This window comes from Echiichthys vipera (genome assembly GCF_963691815.1).
Source record: "Echiichthys vipera genome assembly, chromosome: 2".
NCBI lineage: Eukaryota > Metazoa > Chordata > Actinopteri > Perciformes > Trachinidae > Echiichthys > Echiichthys vipera.
This window is the reverse complement of record NC_139827.1, coordinates 33,237,183-33,262,540: the sequence shown is the minus strand read 5'-3', so window position 1 is coordinate 33,262,540 and position 25,358 is coordinate 33,237,183. Positions and strand designations below refer to the sequence as shown.

Below are 25,358 nucleotides of genomic sequence, written 5' to 3'. Positions count from 1 at the left end.
GAAGTGTAAAACAAAACACTGGAGGTGTAAATCAAAACACTATTTTTCTGACTTTGAATCTCATGAATCTTTTTCTCATAGATTTGCTACTTTTTAATCTTGTGAATCTGCAACTATTTTCTCGTAGATTTGCCACTGTAAAGCCCCCGAACACCCACACAGGTGTTTTCAGTTCTTCTGGCTAATTAGACCTTGGGTTTAAGGTGGGCGGGGCTTTGATGGGAATTAATGAGGTCATAAATGTCCGTCTACCACTAAACTAAAGCTGTACTTTGTCCCGCCTTAACAGGTGAAACAAAGCTGATAGGGAGACTCTGGAAGATGTCAGTCAATCACAGTAGACACACCCACACAGTCCTGAAAAGAGGTCTAATCAACCGGTGAACTGAAAACACCTGTGTGGGTGTTCAGAGGCTTTAATCTCATACATTTGCAACATTTTTCTCAAAATATTACCCCCCTCCCGTGGGTCCGTGATGTTGTTTTTTTTCCATACTTGGCCCTAATACGCCGTCGTACAGCAGCTTATTAACGGCTTTTTCTTAACAATTCAGAAGTTTTGTTCATTCATTCATTACTTAAAGCTGCTAGGTGAAGGTTTTTTAGCAATAGTACAAATAAACAAACTGTGATCAATGGTCACATACAGTCTGTGTTGCAGAACATCAACATGGTCCTACATTCTAACTTTGTCACCCTCCTCTGTTGCAGGCATCTGTCTGCATGGTAAAGGCTGAAGATGCCCAGGCTCTGGCTAACTCCACAAATCTCTCCATCAGAGACCAACAAATCACTGCTTCAGTAGCCAAGGTACCATGTGTAACATGTACACGTGTATGCATGTGGCTTTGATGGCCTATCCTGCTTAAACCCTTCGATACATAAAAATCACGAAGCTTCCACTAATAAAATCAGAGTGGGTTTTTATTTAGCCTGAGTGTGTAAAGCAATTGATAGTCAGTGTAAGAAAGGGAAGTTATTAAGAAAGTTATTTATTCAGAAAGTTATTTATTCAGAAAGAAAATATAAAACACTGCCTGCTTCTTTCTTTGAACCACATATATGAACTCTCATGTGCACTTTAAGTAAACACATTTTATTTGTTTCTTTTAGAAACCTGAAGCAGGACAAACTTCTGATGCTAACAGGTTTGTCAGAGTTATCAGCTTAAGCATTTTCCTTTTGAATATGCTGTACACTCACCCTGCTAATTTTAAAACTGCTCTGGTTGCAATCAACTAATAAATGATATTTCTGTCCTCACAGAAAACCTGCTCCAGGACAAGACAAAGGTACTGCTGGGAACAACTTAAGTAGGAAAACAAGAAACTAGGAGTCTGCAATCCCCTCAAATGAAATACCTCAGTGCTAATATATCCAAGTGTATCGTTGTCAAGAGTTTCTCCAATATCAGCTTAAAATATCTTTCCTAATGATATCAGTTATATCAAAAACTGCCGGATACTCTTTGCTGCGCCGGCGTGTTTGAATTTGTTCAGAGGATACAGACACATCTCCCACTTTGGTTATATAAGGACTGGATGTAACTTAGCAATGGCTGCAGTACCCAGTACCCCCACAGAACTCCCCAGGTACCACGGTCAGAATTCTCCATGTCCACAAAACCCATGTGGACTGGATGTGCAACATGCAGCGGGGTGTAAACCCAGTTTGATTTGTGTTCACATACAGCCCCGTGGGTTAATGTCTAGATCATTGCAGGTTGCAGTGCATGTGTGAAAGGCCTGAGGCACATGTATCCCGGTTTGTAACGTCATGGCCTGTGGTTGTTGTGTTGAAAACTAATTGTAGCTCTTTTTGCATTTTGGCCCCCGCAGCAGGAGGTGAGGCTGATCAGAAGACTTCTGACGAGGTACATGATGCATACACATACCTATCAAATATTTACAACATTTGGAAAATGGCTGGGGAGTGCAGTCAACCAAATCCTGTGTCTTATATCTGATTAATTGGACATATTAAGCTTTATTGTAATAGTTTGGGTAAATGTCTGTTACATATTGAGCCTCATCACTAGTGATAAAATATCAGTGTTCAGGCATTTTTTTTAATCCCATTTTCCATCCCAATACAATGTCAATCTCTTACAGAAGGGCTTAGTATTGATCACAGGATTGCCTGAGAGCAACTGGTCAGAGAGTGACATCTTCAAGCTGGTCCAGCCCTTCGGAACTCCCTCCGACATCGTCCGGGCAACACAAATCGGAAAGGTTGTTCTAAATACAATTTCATCTGAAGCTTATACTATGTCTTGGATAGGACAAAACACAACTGGACAGCAGTAATTCAAGTCCTGACTGATTTTTGCTAATTAGTTTGCTTTCTCTGTAAGTTCAGGCTACGAATCAGCTGTTCAGTAGGATAGACACAATTAATGATTATGAATACCCACAACACAATACAGAATGATCTGCTGTGTACACTTTGTCTACAAAATTAATCTGTCCATACATCGTATTTGAAAGAAATCCTCAGGAGTTCCTTTTAAGGACAGATAATGTTTTCGATGACCCTTTCCTGTTGGATGATATATTTGTTGAAAAACACAAAATTGATATACAGTGCCTGTAGAAAGTCACAATACCCTTTTGGATTTGTCACTTTTTTTTTCATCCTGAATAATAATACATAAAAATTATATATTTTTGCAGTGTGATTTACACATTTTGTTACAACTTTCAAGTGAATTCTTTTTTTTTTTTAATTTCTGAAAATGAATAAAAAATTAAAAGGTAGAATAGCAGTGTTAGAAAAAGTGATGAGTCCCTTTAGAATAACCATTATAAACATTATCAGGTTTAATCATAAACCTTCCAGATTACACACCAAGGCTTAACCATCCCTCTGACGACCGTTCAGAGTATTGTCCAGAAGTGGAAGGCATATGGCTCCACCCAGACCTGGCCTAGATTGGGCCTCCCCTCCAAACTGGATGACCGAGCCAGGAAAAGATTGATCAGGGAAGCTGCCAAGAGGCCCATGGTGACCTTAAAGGAGTTCCAAGTCTTAATACAGCAGAATTTGACTGAACTCCAACAGTTCTGCAGGAAGAATGGGGAAATATTTCCAATCTAGGTGCGCAAAGCTGGTAGAGACAAATCCAAACAGACTGATGCTGTGATTAAAGCAAAAGGTGCCTCCACAAAGGATTACACCTGGGGACTCATCACTTTTCCAACCCTGCTATTCTAGTTTTTCTTTTTCTTTTTAATTAATTTTCAGAAATTTTGGAAAAGAAATTGCACTTGAATGTTGTAAGGCAAAATGTGTAAATTACATTGGGAAAATATGTATATTTTTTATGTCTTTTCATTTCAGGCTGTAAAACAAGTGACTTTTTAAAAGGGTATCATGACTTTCTATAGGCACTGTACCTTTAACACAGCATGAATAACATTATTTTTGTATGTTAGGTACTTGTGTCAGTGCCAGACATGGAGATCGCTGAAGAGATTGTGAAAGTCCACACCTTCCTCCCTGCGAAGATTAACGATTCAGAGCTGAAGATGAAGCATCTCAAACGGCATATTGGCCTCAGCACACCGGTAGGGCTCTCATCACTTTCCAAAGTTTCCTCTACAGTATATCGCTCATCTTTCCTTCTCTGTTGCGGTTTGTCCATTATCTCACTTCAGAGAGGCTGGCTTTTTGATATTGTACTGTGTTGAACAATGAACACTGAGCGTTAACTGAGGTTAATACTAAAAGAACTCTTCACACAGGTGGCTCTCTACAATCTTCTGATGGGTTCGGATGACCTGTTGGTGAGTATTTCAGTACTGGATTACAACAGATTAGATTGAACTGTGCAGAATGCAGGTTGTAAAACAATGTCCAATTTATTGTTTGTGCAATGTACTGCATTGATCAATTACTTATCAAACATTAAATATTATATAATACAAAAGTACTAAGCTTTTCAAAATAACATCTGGAACAAGAACAATATAAATTAAAAAAAAGTGCTAAACAGCTGAAACAAGAAGAATTTGAGCAATTTTAAATAAAGAAAGTGCAAAACATGTGCAAAGGTGGTCAGTCACTACTCATGGCAGAGCTGACATATAGCATCGTTACAGGCTATCATCCTTGGTTTAACAAAGGACAATGCAAGGGCCTACCCTACATTGTCCTCCCGTATAGCACAATTTGATTGCGGTTGTGTTTTACCAGAGGAGTAACGATGTGTTCACTACTGTTACTCGCTCGTGACATAAATTAACAGTGAGCTATTACAGCGCACAATCAGGACATGGCGAATATGGCTCATAATAAATATATATATGAAGTCGTTAGTTACGGTGGCAGGCCTGTGTTGTTTAGGCAGCCGCCTAAGCTATAAAGTGCTGCGGAAAAACCCTGACTACACAACAACACATCTCACAGCTGCTTTAACAGTAAATGGATCTCATTACTTGAAGAGTCGTACTGCAGCAGTTTGCAGCGACATCAGACTAATATTGTCAAACGTCTGCACATGCTGTTTTCCTGCACAAATCTCCTTTTCTGACACCTGCTGACTGCTTTAATTATTCATCATTGCTGAACTGGTTATAGCAGAGTCATTTTCCACTGGCTAATAAGTGACAGAATGTTCCATTGCATCCAGCAGGAGAGTCCTGCTCCAGTAGGCTGGAGCTGCCTGTTGGTGATCAGCAATGTTCCCAACACACTGTCCAGCGCCTCTGAGGTCCAGAAATTGGTGCGACGCTTTGGTACCGTCATCAAGACCCTAGTGCTCAACAATATGGTGAGAGCTGTTCGCCCGAGCAGCTGCAGACATGCTAATCCAGTATCTCCTGAAGATTCCTTGTCCTGAGCATCCGTGCTGTGGCCAAGAAACCGCAATTTCCAAATCTGTCATGCACCTCTTTATTTATCAGGCACATCTCTTATGCTGTAACATGATGCTATGTCTCTTCTGGCTCAGGTCATTTGTGAGATGGCAACCGCAGCTATGGCCTTGTCTGTTTACAAACGCTTCCAGACCTTTCCGTGCATCATCCAGAACAACCCTCTGTTCTTCTCCCGCAAGCCTGACCCCAAAGCCAACACACAGAACAAAGTCATCACTTCATACCTTGATTCACCTGAGGTTGGTAACTTTTGTCATTCATTTGCAATAGAGAGCAAGAGTTATGGGACATCCATTTAGACACACATTAATCAAGTACTGGCGTACATTCCTGCAGCTTTAACTGGTATTAAATACCTGAATGCATGGGTTTGATGCAACACCGATAAATACCTCCTTATCTCTTATCGTAGGATACACCTGCAAATGGCAAAAGCAGCCAAGCAGCAGCTGCAGACGAAGAGCAGACAACATGTAAAGAGAATTCTGAATCTCCATTGGAGGGGATTGAAGAAACTAGTGATGGGAAGGATGAGAAGATGAGCACAGAGGAGATGGTTGATGAAGATGAAGCTTTGGGAGAGAACTCAAGCAATAATGCAGAGATCAAAAAAGATGAGCTTACAGTTGCTCTTTCGGACTCTTTGGCTGCACCAGATCCCAAACCAGAAGCAAACTCTGAGACAGACACAAAAGAAAAGCCAGCTGTTGAAACTGTCGTGGAGACGGCAGGAGAGACAGAAGGCATTGATGCACCCACAGCAGGAAATGATGAGACTCCTGCTGGTGACAGCAAAGCAGCTTCCCAGGAGACGGCCATGCCAGGGCTCCCTAAGGTAAAATATCCATAAAATCCATACTGATTAGCTAAAGTCAGAGAAATACATTATATGAATTGATATTTGTGACTTTTCACATTTCTTTTTGATCTGTTTCAACAGGTTACTCAAGAGATGGTAAACGCACTGCTCGTGGAGTGCAGAACAAGAACGGCCAGCCATTCCAACACCACAGCAGCTTCCACCAATGGAGAAAAGGGGGAAACACAGATGGAGATAGAGACAAAAGGCAAAAAAGCAACAGAGGAGAGAAAAGAGCCAGCCAAGAACCACACAGGGGAGGAAGTGAAGAAGCAGGAGAGGGAGCGAAAAGAAAGGGAAGCAAGAAAGGAGAAGGAGGCCAGGGAGAGAGAGAGGAAGGAGAGGCAGAGGAGGGCCTTGGAGAAGGAGGAAAGGACCAAGAGGGAGAGGGAGCGTGATGAAAGGGCAAGGAGGAAGAGGGAGGAGGAGAGGAGGGAAAGGGAGAGGGAGAGGTTGGGGAGGAAGAGAGCTTACGGTGAAGGTTTGTCAGGGTCAAGGTCCTCTTACAGGCCAGAGGGACACAGACACAGCTACTGGAGGGATGAACCCTGCAACAACTTAGAAGAGGAGACCAAAACGGTGGGAAGGCGCTGTGAGGCCAAAAAGTGTTAAAAAAGGGCCAGTTAAATCTCTCCTCTTTATCCATATCTTCTGTTGTGTTTTTTTGTCCTGTCATGCCCTCAGGTGGAGGAGTCCGATGACTTCCCGTTCAACATGAGCGACTTTGTGACTGTAGATGAAGTTGGAGATGTGACTGACCTTCCTTCTTCTCCCTCTGTTCCCATGGAAACCACAGAGGGAGGGGATGACACATCTGTCCAACTGGACACTCCATCGGTACATTATAGCTTCTTTGTATCATACAAGACTTCTTATGTACGTGGTTATTGGGACGTCTGAGACTTAAATCTCCACAATGCAGTGACATCATGGTCCTCTTCCTGTTTTTCATTCGTAGGGCACGCCCATGGAGGTCACCACAGAAACAACGTTGGATGCCCCGGCAACCCTAGAGAAGTCCGATGAGCACGTATCAGTGTCTGAACCTGTGACTGTGCCGACAGCTGAGATTTCCGATAGTTTAGTGTCATCAGATTTAACCGGTCTGATCCTCAACGCTTCGGCATCCCTCACACCGGCATCACAGGCTGATTCTTCACCCAACCAAACACATTTGCTAACATGTCAACCAGAAGCACCTGAGACTGAGATCGCACCAGGGTCTGAGATCGCACCGGAGTCTGAGATCGCACCGGAGTCTGAGATCGCACCGGAGTCTGAGATCGCACCGGAGTCTGAGATCGCACCGGAGTCTGAGATCGCACCGGAGTCTGAGATCGCACCGGAGTCTGAGATCGCACCGGCGTCTGAGATCGCACCGGCGTCTGAGGCCTTATTGGAGACTGAGGCCGCACCGGAGACTGAGGCCGCACCGGAGACTGAGGCCGCACCGGAGACTGAGGCCGCACCGGAGACTGAGGCCGCACCGGGGTCTGAGGCCGCACCGGGGTCTGAGGTCGCACCGGGGTCTGAGGCCGCACCGGAGACTGAGGCCGCACCGGAGACTGAGGCCGCACCGGAGACTGAGGCCGCACCGGGGTCTGAGGTAGAGATCCCACCTGTGACAGGTACAATCTCACACTGATTTAATCTTTATGGTAAAATGAAGCCCCATCTTAAGTCCCTTGAACTTATCTAGAAATTACCCTGAGGAGCTGCGTGTGAGAACACAAATGTCCATGTTAGTTGGACCGGGCATTAAACAGACTTTATCCTGCCAGCTTCCTTGTACAGCGTCCGAGTAATGTTCAAGTGTGTGAATAGAGCAGCCCATTGTGCAGAGAATTCACAGCGAGCAAGTGGGTGTCATCTCAATAACGCGGTTGCTAAAAACCAGAAGAGAAAAACCTCCATGGTTAAGAAGGATAATTTACAACAGGCAGTATTGCCTCCAACCTCACGATATGGTGTGTATCACAATAGAGAGGCCATGAAATGATGAAAGTCGTATTACATGTTGATTTGGAATAATGACCATGTCCTAGAGCTGGGTATTGCCACTGATTTCCTGATTTGATTCAATATGGAGTCTTTTAGGGATATTTCACTTACAAACCAATGTGGCTTGAATATGAAAGAGATTCTCAAAAGAACTAATGCTGTAAAGAACCCTCTAACCTGATGCATTATTAAAAATATTCATGTTTACTTTAAGAATCAACCCATTCAGCAGTTACTCTAATGTACTTTGATTTAACAAGCACACACTACAGCAGACAACACAATGAAATGCAACTGTACAGTTGGTGAGTATTGAGTGACATTTTCATTCAGATATCTTATCCAGTTTTTCCCTCTGGTTGGTACCAATGGATTCCTTAGGTCTTCCTTTCATATGATATCAAGAATATGTGTTTTTCTTTATGAATCGATTTTGGATCATTCAGAAGAAGATTGATTTCAATTGTAAATTATTATTATTATTATTTATTTTTTTTAAACCGCCCTAAGCAAGACGCCAGCAAAAATATCCTGATTCTACCTGATTTCTCTGGAGTTATTATTATTATTATTATATTTATTTTTTTCTTTGAAGTTTAAGATTGTGTTATTAATTATGGCCTGACATCTATCATTATTCTTTAGAAGCCACACTGACAGCCGCTCTAGACGCCACCACTGAGGTTGAACCCCTCCCTGCACCTGCAGCTTCAGCCGCCCCAGCTGACTTCTCCTCAAACAGCCCAGCAACAGGAGTAGTGACTTCAGAGAGTAAGAAAGATGAGAACGAGGACAATACCTTGAACCACAGTCCGACTAAGAAGCAGAAAATGGTGTCAGAGAAGTTGCAGGATGACAAAGAGACGAGAGCTCCTGCTCTGGAGACAGGTATGGTTTATTTGATTTTGTTTGAATTGGAACCATGGCTGGCAGCAGTGCCGTAGTGGTTAGCGGGTCAGGCTCGTTACCAGGTAGTGTTCCCTTTCGTAAATCACAGTCCACCTATAAATTTGCACATTCAACCACAAGTGGACAATGCAAAGCATCCCATGAATATTAATGCAGTGAGTCTGGATCTACAAACCCCAATTCCAATGATGGCGGGACGTTTTCAACCTATGTTCAATTGAATACACTATAAAAACAAGATTTTTTTTTTTTTTTTCAAATATTCACTGCTTTTTGAATTTGATGCTCGCAACACGTTCCAAAATAGGGAGAGGGGCAACAAAAAATTGTAAAAGTTGAGAAATGCTCAAAAAACACCTGTTCTCAGGCTCAGTCGTTCACAAACATGGATAGGGCAAGGTTTACAACTGTGTGAGTTTAAGAAGAACGTTTCTTAGATACAATTGAAAGGAATTCATGGATTGCATCATCTACAGTCCATAATATCGTCAAAAGATTCAGAGAATCTGGAGAAATCTCTGCACCTAAGCAGCAAGGCTGAAAACCAACATTGACTGTGACCTTATCCCTAAAGGATATTACTGTGGGTGTGTGTCTGGGGGATTTGTCATGCCTGGTGCTCTGCATTTTAGTCATCCAACTGTTGTATGTGGCTTTGTGGTGATTTTTAGGTGCTGATACAGATTTGTCGTGTTGCACTGTGAAGTAGCAAAGGTAGCATGGCATGTTCTGTATAATAGCCCTACCTAACGCTGCGCAGCATCATCCTTTTTAAAAACCAAAGTAGTTCCACACAACCTACGTGCTGTTCCTCTAGAGACTAAAGTCTCTGCTGTATTTCTGATGGTTCTGTCGAGCTTGAGGCCATTGCGCAGCAGTTTAAAGTGCAGTGTGACTGATGCTCGTGTATCCCCTGACCTGTATAATCACTCCCCTTGTAGTTAGAAAATTGCGTGTTATCATATTGTGATTTTTATCACAGATGCAATTAATCGTTCAGCCCTAATATTAAGTGAGATTAAATGTATGAAAGGGATTGTTATACAAGATAGACATACTTTATTAATCCCCAAAGGGAAATACATTTTTTCACTCTGTTTTCTACATAGTCCACACACACAAACAGGACCTATACACATGCATTAAATGGAGAGATGCCAGACCTCACCTCAGCCCCTCCGTCACCAATTCCCCCCGTCTCTATAATGTTCATAGACATGGGTCAGAGTTTCTCTTCTGATGTGCACGTTCTCCCCCTTGTATTTATAAATATAAAAGTTTAGCTTAGCTTAAGAAGTAGCATATGCCTCTTTCAGCCCCCCTTTTGTGCGTATGCTACGGTTAGAAATGAGACCTGGTCTTTTTAGTCCCTGTTCCAGATTTGAAAGTGGTCTCTGTCTCTCACAGGAAAGCCCAAGAGGTCTGAAGATCAAACACCCAGTGAAGAGGGGAGTGTGAAGAAGAAATTAAAGGCAGACAATCCCATGAGCACAGACTGCTCCCTCCCTCCTTTTGACCCCATGAGGCCAGTTGGTAAGACACTAGTGTGTTTATTCACCATGTGTGCCACTGCACTTTCACTTTTGTGTTCATCTGCTTTTTACATGTATGTAGTTTGACTATTTGATAGTGGTCAAACAGCTGATAGAGTCCTCTCTCTCTCTCTCTCTCTCTCTCTGTGTGTGTCTGTGTGTCTGTCTGTCCCCCACAGGTATGGAGTTCTTGGTACCAAAGACGGGTTTCTACTGTAAGCCGTGCAGTAGGTTCTTCAGTGGACCCAAAGAGGCAGAGATAAGCCACTGCAAAACCCTCAAACACTACGAGAACCTCCAGGTAGGCAACACACTTGATTTAAATAGGAACAGTTTCGTGGATGATCAGACCAGTTTATCATTCTGTGAAAAAAAAAACCCTGCTTGTGTTAAAATTCCAACTTTCTAGCACATGTAAAACCAGAGTGTACACAGTGTTTTGATGGACACAACCAAAGCAGGATACCCAGAGGTCAGCAGTAGGGCCAGACAAGCACGACGAAATAGGGGTAAATTAAAAACAAGACAAAGACACAAACTTAAACTAAACTAAAAAGTTCTAACAAAAGTTACTTGTGTGGTTATACTGTCAAGTTTAATAACGCCACCCATACATGAACATGTTATGTTACAGGAAATAGGAAATTTGAGGAATGTTTAAATTTCCCCATAAATATTGAGTGACCACAGCACATTTTGAGTCTTTTGGCCCTAGAGAAATCTATTTCACAAAGCCTGAAGGTAAAGTAGGATTAGTCAGTGCAATCATGATCATGAGGACTCAAATCTTTTTTTTTTTCAACCTTTTATCATTCTTCATTCACTCTCTAATTGCACTTTGTAATCCATGTGTCAATGGCTACGTTCACACTGCAGGTCTTAATGCACAATTCCGATTTATTGCTCAAATCCGATTTTTTTGTCTGTGTGATCAGCTCACACTACTGAAGGGAGCCGCATGTGCAGTGAACATTGATGACATCACATCACAACAGTGTTTACGAAAGCGAACATAGCCACGGCAACCGGACTTTATGGCTAAATGCTAAAAACAGTGTGTGGCGAAAGGGTCACCCTAAATATTAATGAGGTCTAAAACTTCCCTCTCCCTCCACTGGCCGCCTTCTTCACTGCTGACCTCCATGTTTGTTTGTTTTCAGTCAACTTTATTAGTCATTCATTTCCAAAACAGTGCAGCACGGCTCAGAATGACGTCAAAGTCACATTAAATGAGACCTGCCTGTTCAGATTGCGGTTACACCCCCCCCCCCCCCCCCCCCCCCCCCCCAAAAAAAAATCTGATACGTATCCGATTCAGCAGCACATTTAAAAGTGGCTTCATTCTGATTTGGAAATGACAGATTCACTATGACTTGTTCTGTTCACACTGTCAAAAGCAAATCAGATATGGGTCACATATGAGGGGGAAAATCAGATTCAGGCTACATGAAACTGCAGTGTGAACTGAGCCAACATTTGCTTGGTCACAAAGAAGCCTGAATGTTGAGGTCTAATCCAGTTTTCCTGTCCATTATCTCCTAGAAATACTTGCAGACCACGAAGACGACAAAAGTGACTGTCAAACCTGACTCTGTCTGAATGAGGGAGTTCATCATTCTCCTTCTGCTGAATTGTCTCTTCATTTCTCACCAAGGGTCCAGATTCTCACATTGATGTAGACTAGCCTATGTTGTGTCTCAGTTTAAATATGTGCTTTAGATTTTTCATGTCCAATTAGATATGAGTGGAGAGAAAGGAAGATGGCTGGCAGTAAGAACTGTGCACATCAATAAAATGTTTTTCCGAAATAGTCTGCTGTCATCACTCATTCACCCTGTTTTCTGTGTGCTGCATGCTCAGAGTTTTGAAGAGAAAGGCTAGCTGCTCTAATCACTTATATGATGTGTATTTGATGAAAGTACGTCACATTATGGAGATTACGCAAGCTTAGTCCTCGCTCTCTGTCCAGATGACAGATGATGTCGTGTGGCACCTTTGCTCTTTAAAGGTTCATGTTATCAAAGAACTTCCACACGACTGAAGTTACATTTACATTTTTCACATATTGTAAATATGTCAACACGTCACAGTAACCTTTGTTTTTTATCATCCAGAGTTTGTCCTATAATATTATTATTATTATTGAACGGCACCATTAGTTCTGTGCTCTGTTTTCAACTGTTCTCAGAAAAAGTCACTGCAGACCATCACAAGCCAGTGAAAACTTTTTTTTAATTGAATAACAAGGGGATTTGCAGATAGCAAGGTAGTACAAAATATGAACCATAATTTGGTGTTTAATGTTTACCTCTTAAAGTGTAATTTATGGTTCATAAATGGTTCATGGTATTTTTGGGCACTTGCATACATCAAGTACGCCATTGAGACAGTTTTTTTTGTGTAACAATTTACAGAAATCTGGGGGAGTCGCTAACAGCTGGACGTGGTGATTACCTCGGGGCAGTACAGTGAAGGCATTAAAACGTCTTTTTTAACCACTAATACTGCTCAAAATAACAGCAAACCTCTGCACTAGCATGAGAAGAGTCCCTACACAGAAAACAAAGCAGCAACAACTTAGTTATTGAACCCAGAGTTTATTAAAAGAGTGTTTTAAAGACTTAACTACTGGCCCCTGTACCAGCTCCTCTCATAGTAAAGTCCATTCAAGTGGATTACCAAAGTCAATCCCAGGCGTGAAAATCACTCACCTTTCGGCTAAATTGTTGAAACCAAAACAGGTGACTTATGTGAACCATGTAGATCCAATGAGAAAATATTTTGGGGAAAAGAATGGACGGGACAGGGAGGTATACCAGAGATTATCAGTGAACTACGAACGTGCGAACGAACAATGGAATATTTCCTGTCCCTTTGAGTAGAAGCCTGTGTGAAACAGTAATTCATGGTCGTGGTGGCCGATGTTGGTGTGTAAAGAGGATAACTTAAGAGATAAGGCATTTTAAGAAAAATGAAGCTTCAACACCACTTTACCACTGAACTGTAAAAAATACTCTGCATTTACATTATGTTAATTTTTATCAGTCCAGTTTTTGATGAATAAACTAATGTTCATATGTACTTGATATGTACTTGTAAGCCTGGTAAAGTAACTAGTTACTGAAGTCACCACATAAATGTAGTGCAGTATAAAGTAGAGTATTTCCACTGATTAGTAGTGGAGTAGAAGAATAAAATAGCATGTAAATAAAATACTCAAGTAAAGGAGAAGAGCCTCAAACTTTACTTTAGTTCAAGACTTGAGTGAAACCCTCTGGTTCGCAGGTTTGTTCATTCAACAAGGATTGTTTTTTGAAAAGGTTGTTGCACTTTGAGGCCTATTGCTTTACGTTGATAAAAATAATATAGACAATAAAGACAATATATGCGCTCCTATGTCGCTGTAGTGTTTTACAATATCCGCCCAATCCTTCTCACCTTTTTCACCCCTGACCTGTTTTCATGCCTGCAATCAAAAAGGAAGGAGCCCATTGGTGCAAAACGATATGAGGTAACTTTGATCACTAAAGTCTTGACATGGTACAGGCCGATTTTGAAGGTGATGGGATTCAATCTCTAAGATTGTTAAAGTATGACTCCTTCAAAAAGCCACATTTCCTGCCGCCAATAGGGGGCGCTCTGACTAGGAGTGAATATTGAGATGTGGTTCTGTTAAGGGCCGGACCCTCATCAACCCTCAGAAGTTCAAAGTAGATTGGACAAGTTGTGCTGAAGTTATTTGCTATTTCCTGTTTAACGTAAAAACGTCAATATTCACCGCCATGCCACGAGCACACGCTTTAAAAAAACGTAAGGTTATATGAGGTAACTTTGATCACAAAGGTCTTGAGGTGGTACAGGCCAATCTTGATGTTGATCGGGTTAAATCTCTAGGACGAGTTCGTTAAGTACAGTATCATAAGGCCAAATATGGACTAAATCTGTATATTTGACTCAAAATGGCTGACTTCCTGGTAGGTTTAGGACAGGGGTCACCCAACAGTGCCAACGGGCACCAGGTCGCCCGCAAGGACCATTTGAGGCGCCCGCAGGCCTGTTCTAAAAATAGCACAACTCACCACCAGTGAGCTGCGTCTAAAAAAAAATGAATTCATTTTAAAATAAATTATTTTTTAATCACACTTGCAGTTATGTGTTTATGAAAATGACAAGAACTTTAAAATAAAATAATTAATAGTATTTGTATAATACATGACAGTTTAGATAATTTAGTCAAACTCTGACCTATTCCAGTTCAAAGATGAGTGTGGGAACAGCAATGATGGGGAGCTGAATGCACATTCTTACCCTAAAACATTATAACAACTTATCATTTTCACAGTGAATGGGAGGAGGAATTATTTTTTACAAGTGTGAAAGAAAACTGCGTTTGTCTCATTTGCGGGGCGACCGTGGCGATGGCAAAGCGGCACAATGTGGAGAGACACTTCGCTACACACAAAAGCTACCATGCTAACTACCCCGTGGGAAGCGCTACGGGCAGCAAAAGCCTGTGAACTAAAGGCAGCTTTGGTAAAGCAGCAGTCTTTTTTCACAAAGCCGGCAAAGAACTCCCAAAAAGCAACCAAAGCCTCGTTTAGAGCTGCACATTTTCTGATAAAGAAGAAGAAGAAGGCCTTTTCACACGGAGAAGTCTTCAAAGAAGCAATGATGATTATTGCCAACACTGTACTTAAAGATGAGAAAAATGGAACCGATCTAATCTACACTCTCTCCGATGTCCAACAGGGGGCATCAACGATGACTAGGCGGGTGTCAGCTATGTCCACTAACCTGGCCGAGCAGCTGGACAGGGATCTGGCGCGGTGCAGGTGGTTTAGCATCCAATGCGACGAGTCCGTGGACAACAGCAGTACAGCGCAGCTGTCAGTCTTTATCCGGATGGTGTTTGAAGATTTCTCCACAAAAGGACAACTCCTGGCACTACTGCCCTTAAAGCCAACTACGAGGGGAGTTGACGTTTACAACGCGGTAAAGAAGTTTTTCGTTCAGAAAAAGTGATCGGCTTTGAGCACGTGATGACTCCCGTTGTGAAAATCATCAACAGCATCCGCTCCAAAGCGAAACAGCACAGGATATTCAAGGTGCTATTGGAGGAGATGTCAGCAGAATATGGGGACCTGCTGCTACACAGAAATCCGATGGCTTAGCAGAGGACGAGTTTTGCTTAATTTTCTGTCACTTTTGGGTGAAATCAAGGAGTTCATGCAGTCCAAAGGGGAAGACGTCTCGCTGCTAGAGGACACAGAGTGGACACTTGACCTTGCATTTCTAACAGACATTACAGGGAAACTAAACCACTTGAACTGCAAGCTGCAAGGCAACGGTAAGACTGCTGTTGACATAATTGCTTTAAATGCATTTAAAGCCAAGATGAACATTTTCTGTGCATTTACAGAGAAAAAAAATGCTGCACTTTCCCTCTGTGCGGTCGGTGCTGAAAGACAATGCTTCTGCATCTGAGGCATTGGACAAAGTTGCAGAAAAGTACTATCAAGTCATAAACAGACTTGGACAAGAGTTTGAGGATAGGTTTTGTGACCTTGATCAGCTTGAGCCATGTGTCTCATTCATCTCCAATCCTTTCATGAACAAGGACATAACTGACATTGCTGAGCAACTAAGTGCAATGTTCAACTTGGATGCTGGACAGGTGGAGATTGAAATTGTAACATTGCAAAATGACCTGCACCTCAAAGCCCAGCAGGCTGCACCAAACTTTTGGAGCCTTGTTGACACAGAAAAGTACAGTGGTGTAAGCACAGCAGCTAGGAAGGTTGCCAGCCTGTTTGGTTCAACCTACCTCTGTGAATCAGCATTTTCTGACATGAACTTCATCTAGAACAAACACAGAACCCGCCTCACTGAGGCACACCTGCAAGACTCACTCAGAGTTGCAGTGTCAAGTTACACACCAGACTACAATACACTGGTGAACAGCATGCGATGCCAGTCTTCCCACTAACAAAGAAACAGATACCAGATGGTGTCACTTGCAAAGTTGAATCAAAAATAGGATACATTGTGTACAATTTAATAGTGATGTAAAAATGCAGCCGACTTGGTTATTAGTTCAAAATGTGATTAGATGTATTTGAAAATATGTAAGCTGATTTTTCTTAAACATTACATAATTGATAACTTTTTCAAACAAGTTGCATTACATAGTTAATGATTTGTTAAAAGGGTTTGTCACTGGCTAGTGAAAAAAAGAAGATTTTTCCTATAAAATGTTGTGAATTTAAATTCGGAAAAGGGTGTTCCATTCAAAAGAGTATTCATGAAATGTAAAATATTATTTTGTAAAAATGATCAGTGTCTTCACATAGACACACACTAGATCATTAATCATTAATAATAATATATAACTAAAGGCAAACTGAGCAAATTTGTTATTTCAGAAGAGTGTATCAAACTGGTTGCCCTTCGTATGACTCAGTACCTATGAAGTAGCCCTCAGGTTCAAAAAGGTTGGTGACCCCTGCTTTAGGATATGGCTTCTTGAGATTTTTTCGTGTGTCTCCTCACGCTCTATGAGCCTACTGATTTTTGTAACTCTAAGGGAAACCTCATCGAGGGGCTCAATTTTAGCAACTTTCTAAGGAGCACTACTGAGTCATTTTGCCATGCCCATGCATGAGACCAATAAAATACCTAAATGTACACCAGACTTGACAAGGTTTCAAATTTTGGGACTTTTTGAATATGTTAAGGCTTTAAAAAGGCAATTAATTTGGTAAAATAATAAAAATATGTTCTCATGTGTCCAGGTCATCGTTATCCCCAAAGAAATTTCAGTCCAAAGCAACTGGACTTGGTTGTTTGTCTAGGAAGACGTTTCACCTCTCATCCAAGAGGCTTCATCAATTCATGTACGCATCTGAGACAGGGATGCAGTGTTTGTTGAAGATCCTCCTGAGTTTCTCTGATACCCCAGCCACATACGGGATGACTATGTTGTTTCTCTTGTTTTCTTTTTCTTATTCAACCACTTTGGTTTTCTTTCTGGAAGCAGCTGTACAAGCCTTCTCTGTGTGAGTACGTTTCACTCACACTGATCAATATCTACTGTTTGACTCCCACCACCCCCTGGAACACAAGCTTGGAGTTATCAGAACACTGCAACATAGAGCTGATAACGCAAGCACCTGAGAGGCGCCCTCACAACTTGTGGTTACCCCGGCTGGACCTTTGTGAAAACGGCAGCTGCCTCCAGAAAGAAAACCAAAGTGGTTGAGAAAGAAAAAGAAAACAAGAGAAACAACATAGTCATCCCGTATGTGGCTGGGGTATCAGAGAAACTCAGGAGGATCTTCAACAAACACTGCATCCCTGTGAATTTCAAACCCAGTAACACACTCAGGCAGAGACTAGTTCATCCCAAGGACAGAACACCACACACCCACAAAAGCAATCTGGTTTATGCTGTCCAATGCAATGAGGAATGCAAAGATCATTACATTGGAGAAACAAAACAACCACTGCATAAACGCATGGCCCAACACAGGAAAGCTAACTCCTCAGGCCTGGACTCCGCTGTCCACTTACACCTCAAGGAGAAAGCCCACTCCTTTGGTGACAACAATGTCCAAATCCTGGACAGAGAGGACAGATGGTTTAAAAGAGGAGTAAAAGAAGCCATCTATGCAAAAGTAGAGAAACCATCGCTAAACAGAGGAGGAGGTCTGAGACACCACTTATCTCCAATTTACAATGTGGCCCTTTCATCCCTTCCCAGGAGATTCAACAATCTAACCTCAAAGAACAACTGATCACAAATGGCCCCCTGTGACTCCAACGACTGTCGTTAAGACTCAATAGAGCACTAAAAAAGTCCAAACCAACTTCCCACCAACGACGGTCGTTAAGACTCATTAGAGCACTAACGAAATCCAAACCAACTTCCCACCAACGACTGCCACTCTAACGACGGTCGTTGGAGCACAAAGGGTTTCAGTGACATCATCGCCCTTGTGAGAGGTTTAATACCTGGATCTTCACACCAGTTAGTTGACTAGTCCCAGCCTGGTCCTGGTCCTGGTCCTGGTCCTGGTCCTGGTCCTGGTCCAGTCCCAGCCTGGTCAGATGCGTACATGAACTGATGAAGCCTCTTGGATGAGAGGTGAAACTTCTTCCTTGACAAATAACCAAGTCCAGTTGCTTTTGACTCAAATTGCTTTGGAAGAAGAAGAAGAAGAAGAAGAAGAAGAAGAAGAAGAAGAAGAAGAAGAAGAAGAAGAAGAAGAAGAAGAAGAAGAAGAAGAATCCTTACAAATACAATAGGTTCCTCGCTGGTGCTGTCAGCGCTCGGGCCCTAAAAAATGTCATTTTTTTCTGTGTCATTGTTTAAAGGTTGAATATGGAGAATCAGAAGAAAACCGCCATCTAATGTCTCAAAATCGTAATCGCAACGACAAAAAATAATTCCAGCAGTCGGGTTGCCATGTTGGTCAGACCCGGCCCAATGGCCTACAGGAGACCAAAGTCTGTTTGAACCCATCCCCTCCAGCAAATCACATCATAAAAACAAGTATTAGACTAGTTTGGCTGACTGTTAGCACTAGCTGTTAGCGTTAGCCGTTACAGCTAAGTCAACATGAAAGTTAGCTTACCGAAAATTGAAATAGACCCGGCTTCTAACATTAATTGAGACTGGCTTCAAACCTGAACCGGCCGAGTAGCCTACAGGAGAGCGGAGTCTGTTTAATAATAATAATAATTAATAATAATTCATTTATTTTGTATAGCGCTTTTCAGAGACCCAAAGTCGCTTACAGAGTAGGACAGGTAATACATAGACGATAAACAACAGAAGACAAGGATGACAGGGAAACAAGGCGAAGGGGGCATGGGGTAATGGTGATACAGACATACATGCAGAAACAGGTACAACAATAGAGGTGGGGGGATGGATTGAAGAGCAGTGGGGGGGGGGGGGGGTCAGGGGGAGGGGCTGAATGGGTGAGGAGAGCGGAAGGAGGGTGGGGGGGGGTCGGGGGGGGGGGGCAGGAGTGAATGTAGTTATGGGTAGGGGAGGTTGTAGGCTTGTGAGAAAAGGAAGGTTTTTAGACGGGATTTAAATGTTGTGAGTGATGGAGAGTCGCGGATGGGCTGGGGGAGAGAGTTCCAGAGTCGGGGTGCAGTTCTAGAGAAGGCTCTGTGTCCGAAGGTTTTGAGTTTGGAATGTGGCATGGTCAGAGTTAGGGAGGAGGAGGATCGGAGGGCTCGGGAGGGGCGGTGGGGGGTAAGGAGGTCAGAGAGGTAGGGTGGTGTCAGATGGTGGAGAGCTTTGAAGGTTAGGAGGAGTATTTGAGCCAGTTTGAACCCATCCCCTCCGGAAAATCGCACCATAAAAACTATTGGAGGAGTTTGACTGACAGTTACTGTTAGCCGTTCCAGCTAAGTAAACATGAAAGTGATGTTAGCGGTCAAGGAGAAGCGTAGCCATTTGGGCATGCGTTTTAATGGTGTTTCAGTTGCTGGGACAAAAAACGCCCCCTTCACTGAGGCTCTGAAGCAGCTGCAGGATTGGCAAACTCCATTTCACCTAGTGCCAGCCTACAGTAGCTGCACCCAACAACAGACAACCCTGGCAACTAGCAACGCCCAACGCTATTGGCTGCTACCATAGAAACACAACGGGACAGAAAGTCATTGTCAAACCTGTCAAAAGAAAATTTCAGATATGAATTTAGACTAAATATAATTGTTGAAAAGCAATACTTTCATTCTGTACCCCTCAAAATGTCCCATGGGTGTATTATTATTTAAAAATATAGCTTTTAATAAAGATTCTACAGATTCATTAATAAATCCCAGCTCAGATGTTTTATTACAACATAATTGAGAAAAGAGGTGTCCACAAGGTAGAGCGATGACAAATGTCATCTATCAGACATGCAAAGTCAAATCCACCAGACATGCAAAGTGTCATAGATGGAATTACTGAACAGAACCAGCTGCTGTACACAGCAGACACACCAATGTCCAGCAGGTTAGTATTTTCTATTTTCAAAAATTCAGCTCTAAACAATCATTAATATATGATGTACAGTAGTGTTATTATCATTATTATTATTCATTTTATTATTATTCTGAGAACTGTAAACTGTGAAGTTATAATGAGCAGCATAAACAAACATGAGATGAACAAATGATAGCTGCAGTCATTTGTCCAAACTGGACAAAGTGTGGGACATTGCTGCTCTGTGGTGTTCTGTGAATTTATTAACAAAAAAAGATTTTGATCAAACCTTTAAAGTCTTTCGTTTGTTTTTTAGGTAACTGAAAGACAAAAGGATGGCCAATGAATCATCAGTGTATTTGTCCGCCACAAAGTACATGTTTATTTTCACAGGCTCAGTAGACCATATGATCGGCATTCCAACCAACTCCTGGACGCTATGGCTGATTGTCTGTGGGAAGCCAAGTCTGATAAGACCTGAACTTTTAACTCTAAACCTGGTAATCATGGAGCTTTTATGTTCTATGTGCTTTTTCCTTACTCTGATCCAAATGTTCTGCGATGTATCATTCCGCCCTCTGATACTCTTGTATAATGCTGTGGCTGTGATGGGAAGAGTCCTGTTCCAGTGCCATGTCTGTGTGGATCGCTACTTGGCAGTCGTCCACCCTGTGGTGTTCATCAGGTAACTGAAACTTTCAAAGACAGACCAGTAGGAACTGCATTCACATCATTACAGGTAGCTGAGGCAGCAGTGTGGTCTGATTGCAGCTGCAGTGGGATGTAGATACCTCCAGGACTCACAGGAATGTTTATTATGACATTTAAAGGTTGAATATGTAGAATGAGCAGAACACCGCCATCTAGTGTCTCAAGATCATAGTCCTAAGACAGCCCCTAGTCCATAGCATAGACCCGGCTCAGTAGCCTACAGGAGACCGGAGTCTGTTCGAGCCTGTTTGAATCCGTCCCCTCCGGAAAATCGCACCATAAAAACAAGGATTGGAGGAGTTTGACTGAAAGTTACCGTTAGCTTTACAGCTAAGTTAACATGAGGGTTAGCTTAGCGATCAAGGAGAAGCGTAGCCATTTGGGCGTGCGTTTGAATGGCGTTTCTCTCCTTTCTCTCAGTCCATGGAGTGAATGCTCGACCTATATTGACTCTGGTTTTTGCCCGTCTCCGCTCACTCAGCTGCTGGGACAAATTCACAGCCCATTCACCCCATTCACTGAGGCTCCGAAGCAGCTGCAGGATTGGCAAACTCCATTTCACCCAGTGCCAGCCTACAGGTAGCTGCACCCAACAATAGACGACCCTGGCAACCAGCAACGCCCAACGCTATTGGCTGCTACCATGGAAACACAACGGGACAGAAAGTCATCGCCAAACCGGTCAAATTGTTTTAAAATATTAATTCAGACTAAATATATTTTTTACCGAAAAGCAATACTTTCATTCTGTACCCCTCAAAACGTCCCATGGGTGTATTTTTTTTTTAAATCTGACTTTTATTAAAGATTCTACAAATTCAACCTTTAACTGATGCACTTGTAACACAAGTCTTTTGAATGTTTGAATATGGCCTTCTGTGTTCAACATTCATACTATAATAACAGCTATCCTTGTTATCAAGTTATTTAGGAAGTACTGTTAGCTTCGATGGTTATGTGCATGTACTGTATGAACAGTCTACCACATGCAGCCTGACTGCACAGGGTGTGATTACACGCTCATTCACTGGGAAGTGACTGCAAAAACTGTAAATCATTTGGGGAAAATATGATTGTTGTCAAGAGAAAAATCATCGTGTGCATCCAATTTTGTATTCTAATTGATCACTAGTCTCAGGAATTTTTCATAAACAGCATTACTAATCTTAAAATCTAGCTTTGTTATACTATGTAGTAGTAGACTAGTAGTAGTATTCATAGTTGTAGTAGTAATAGTAGTCGTAGTAGAATTATTATTAGCAATAGTAGTAGAATTGTTATTGTTAGTTGTAGTAGTAGTGGTGGTGGTAGTAGTCGTAGTAGTAGAATTGTTATTGTTAGTTGTAGTAGAAGAAAAATATTAAAGTTAGTAGTAGTAGTAGTAGAATTATTATTATTATTATCATTATTGTTAGTAGTAGTAGTGGTAGTAAAATTATTATTGTTAGTAGTAGTAGTAGTATTATTGTTAGTATTAGTAGTAGTAGTAGTAGTAGTAGTAATTATTAGTGGTAATAGCAGTAGTACCCCCCATGACAGTGTTAGGGCAGACCTACAGATGGTGCTATTTCCCCAGTGATAGAACTGTTGCTCCCTCTGATGTGACGGACTGAGGGGGAGTGACACAAAGTTACAGGTATTTTAGAAGCCTGAAAGATCCAGGGCTTGAGAACACATTTAGGGCTAGAGCCCCATAAGACATCTCCCTTCTTTGCCCCCGGGGACCAGTACAACCACTCTACTGGTGACCAGTTTAACAAGGTCTTGATGAGAGTAGCTTAGCTGCTGTAATAGCCATTTTAGTTTACCCACTTCTCTGAGCTCTAGATTTGAATTTATTATTCATTCATAGCCACAGAAATACTGCCTCCAAATGTAAACTTACATTTCACTTACATTCACCCAGTATGTGTATTCCTCCTCTTCACCTTCGTCTTCTTCTTCTTCAGATACAAACCAGTGAAGTATAGAGGTGCCTGTCTTGCTGCTCTTTGGCTGGTCGTTATATGTAAGCAAAGAGAAATTAAGGGTTATTCACATTCACATTTGTGTAGAGGATCCTACCCTGGAAATTCATACACAGTCTTCATTGTTTCCTTTTGGCTGGTCTGTAGGGTCTGGACTCTGCAACATCTACATACCAGCGAGTGCCACTGTTCTTTCCATTAATTCATGTGTGCTGCTGACCCCTGCCCTCTTCATTGAGCTATTCTGCAGTCTGTCCATTATCAGGATCCTGAGGAGGCCACGTCCAGGAAATAGAGAGGATCCACAGAAGAAGGGGGTAAACCAGCAGAAGAATAGAGCTGTCAAGGTCATCTGTGTAGTGTTGGTTATGCTACTTTTTAATATGGTTCCATTCACTGCAGTGCCTTTCTTCTTGGGAGTCAATATGAGTCACTTTGATGTGTTGTCTATATCATTCACCTTGGCCACTGTTGGAAGTTCAGTGCAGGCTCTTTTGTTTCTCAGCAGGTCTGGGAAGCTGCCATGTAAGGGCAAAAAGTAAAATCAAATATACACAGGACAATGCTCCTATACTGTGTGTATATATACTGTGTCTGTCTGTGTGTGTGTGTGTGTGTGTGTGTGTGTGTGTGTGTGTGTGTATATATACTATATATATATATAATATATACATACTGTATATTTCTCTGTGTGTACATGTATTTAGTAGTTTTAGAAGATTTGATTTGCAATTAAATATGTGATAAGACATTAACATGTAACAATACCTGCTTGATTTGCAAACATAGAATGGAGACATACTTCAATAAAAATGTTGTATTTCCAGACCACATGTCACCTCTTTCTAGCATCTTCTCAACTCAGATAATAAAAGATTTATAATACAAAGAGTCATAACTTCTCTCATAAATGGAGATGTATTCATACTGGGCCTCATTAACCAACCGTCCTTAAGAAGATTACAGTAGTTCCTCTTGTGCTGAGAGAGTAGCTACTCTGAGTTAGGAGCTAAAAAAGTCCCTGAAAATGGTGTTAGAAGAACTACAATGGTTGCTAGCTCTTGCAGTGTGGACACACACACACACACACACACACACACACACACACACATATATATATATATATATATATATACATATATTTTCATAGTTCTTCCTCTGCTCTTAAAACGTCTAGACCAGGGGTAGGCAATTCTGGTCCTGGAGAGCCTCTGTCCTGCATGTTTTAGGTTTCTCCCTGCCCTAACACACCTGAGTCTAACACTAATCAAACTGTGACAAGCATCAGCTGCTTGATAACTAGCAAATCATTAGACTCAGGTGTGAGCAGAGAGAAACCTAAAACATGCAGGACAGTGGCCCTCCAGGACCGGAATTGCCCACCCCTGGTCTAGTGGAGTGTTTAGCAGCCAAAGACACGGAGATTTCGTCAGACGTGGGTGTTAGGTCAGACTTAACAGCCCCATAGAATGAGAATAGTTTGCTATGTTTGACATAACAACTTCATTAGGTGGTATAATGCAAATGTTATATTTACAAAAATAAAAATAAATAAGCTTTAAGTACAATTCTAGGGTAAATGTACCTATTACTCTATTACTCCAACTTTCAGTCTCCTTTATATATTTATTTAAAATATATATAAGTCATTTAATTAATTAATAGATTCATTAAATAACATATAATTCTAATATATATATATATATATATATATATATATATTTACAATTACTTAGATTTAATGTCGCCAACTTTCTTGAGTCAACAAATTATAGGTAATCCACAGACATGGCAGGAATTGATGTCATGACGCTGCTGCTATTGCTTTAGGAATTGTTGAATGAATGGTCTGTTATCTATGTGTCTGTTTTTTACTAACTGACTGACTGACTCTCGTCATGTAATGCAGTTTTTCATTTGTTGTGAAGCTGAAGACATTTCCACCCTGGTGGACAATAAAGATCTTCTCTATTCTAATCTATCTCTAATATCGTAACACTTTTTCCAGTAAGGCTTTCACAGTCAGAAATAGTGAGATTTTTGTGTCTGCCACTGCCACACTATGGGATCATTTAAATTTCTGACACACTCTTAGGTTACTTTCACACCTGAGCTGTTTGCTCCACTTTAAAGTTGTACTCCATAAGACTTGAGATAGGTTGTTTCTAGCGGCCTCTTTGGCTGTAAGATGTAACTGCAAGCCCCCACCACAGAGACTTCCTGGTTGATCCAATCAGGAAGTGCAGGTTTCATAATAGAACAGTTTCTCATTGACCCCCATGTTTTCACAGCTTCGTTAAACCTGATTAAGGACAAAAAACATTCTAGTCTGTATGTTTAGGTCATTACATGACAACACTGAGGGCGGTGATTTTTTTTGTACCAGGCTAGTTTTTATTTTATTGGAGGTTAAAGTTTATGAATAATTAGGGGCACGGCCTCTTGAGTGACAGTTAGCCTCTGGCCCTCACTTCTCCTCCGAGGCTAGTTGTCAGAATTAGCATGCTAACTCCAACA

At 41.7% G+C, this 25,358-nt stretch overlaps 1 protein-coding gene across 2 annotated transcripts in view; it reads left to right on the top strand.

The window, feature by feature from the left end:
• The window catches only part of LOC310957397 (uncharacterized protein), a 38,164-nt gene extending 26,178 nt beyond the window's left edge, over positions 1 to 11,986 (top strand). Inside the window, exons 9-25 of one of the 2 annotated variants that reach the window (XM_083927945.1) lie at positions 712 to 810; positions 1,114 to 1,148; positions 1,267 to 1,292; positions 1,839 to 1,873; positions 2,112 to 2,231; positions 3,435 to 3,566; positions 3,744 to 3,785; positions 4,634 to 4,771; positions 4,952 to 5,116; positions 5,290 to 5,712; positions 5,818 to 6,315; positions 6,421 to 6,573; positions 6,695 to 7,364; positions 8,383 to 8,625; positions 10,054 to 10,179; positions 10,358 to 10,479; positions 11,721 to 11,986. In XM_083927945.1, coding sequence (XP_083784071.1) covers positions 712 to 810; positions 1,114 to 1,148; positions 1,267 to 1,292; positions 1,839 to 1,873; positions 2,112 to 2,231; positions 3,435 to 3,566; positions 3,744 to 3,785; positions 4,634 to 4,771; positions 4,952 to 5,116; positions 5,290 to 5,712; positions 5,818 to 6,315; positions 6,421 to 6,573; positions 6,695 to 7,364; positions 8,383 to 8,625; positions 10,054 to 10,179; positions 10,358 to 10,479; positions 11,721 to 11,777 — 3,084 coding nt within the window. In that variant the 3' untranslated portion in view covers positions 11,778 to 11,986. Of the gene's footprint in view, positions 1 to 711; positions 811 to 1,113; positions 1,149 to 1,266; positions 1,293 to 1,838; positions 1,874 to 2,111; positions 2,232 to 3,434; positions 3,567 to 3,743; positions 3,786 to 4,630; positions 4,772 to 4,951; positions 5,117 to 5,289; positions 5,713 to 5,817; positions 6,316 to 6,420; positions 6,574 to 6,694; positions 7,365 to 8,382; positions 8,626 to 10,053; positions 10,180 to 10,357; positions 10,480 to 11,720 lie in introns of both variants that reach the window. The other variant, XM_083927944.1, reaches the window with a different exon arrangement.
• Positions 11,987 to 25,358: the final 13,372 nt, after the last annotated feature.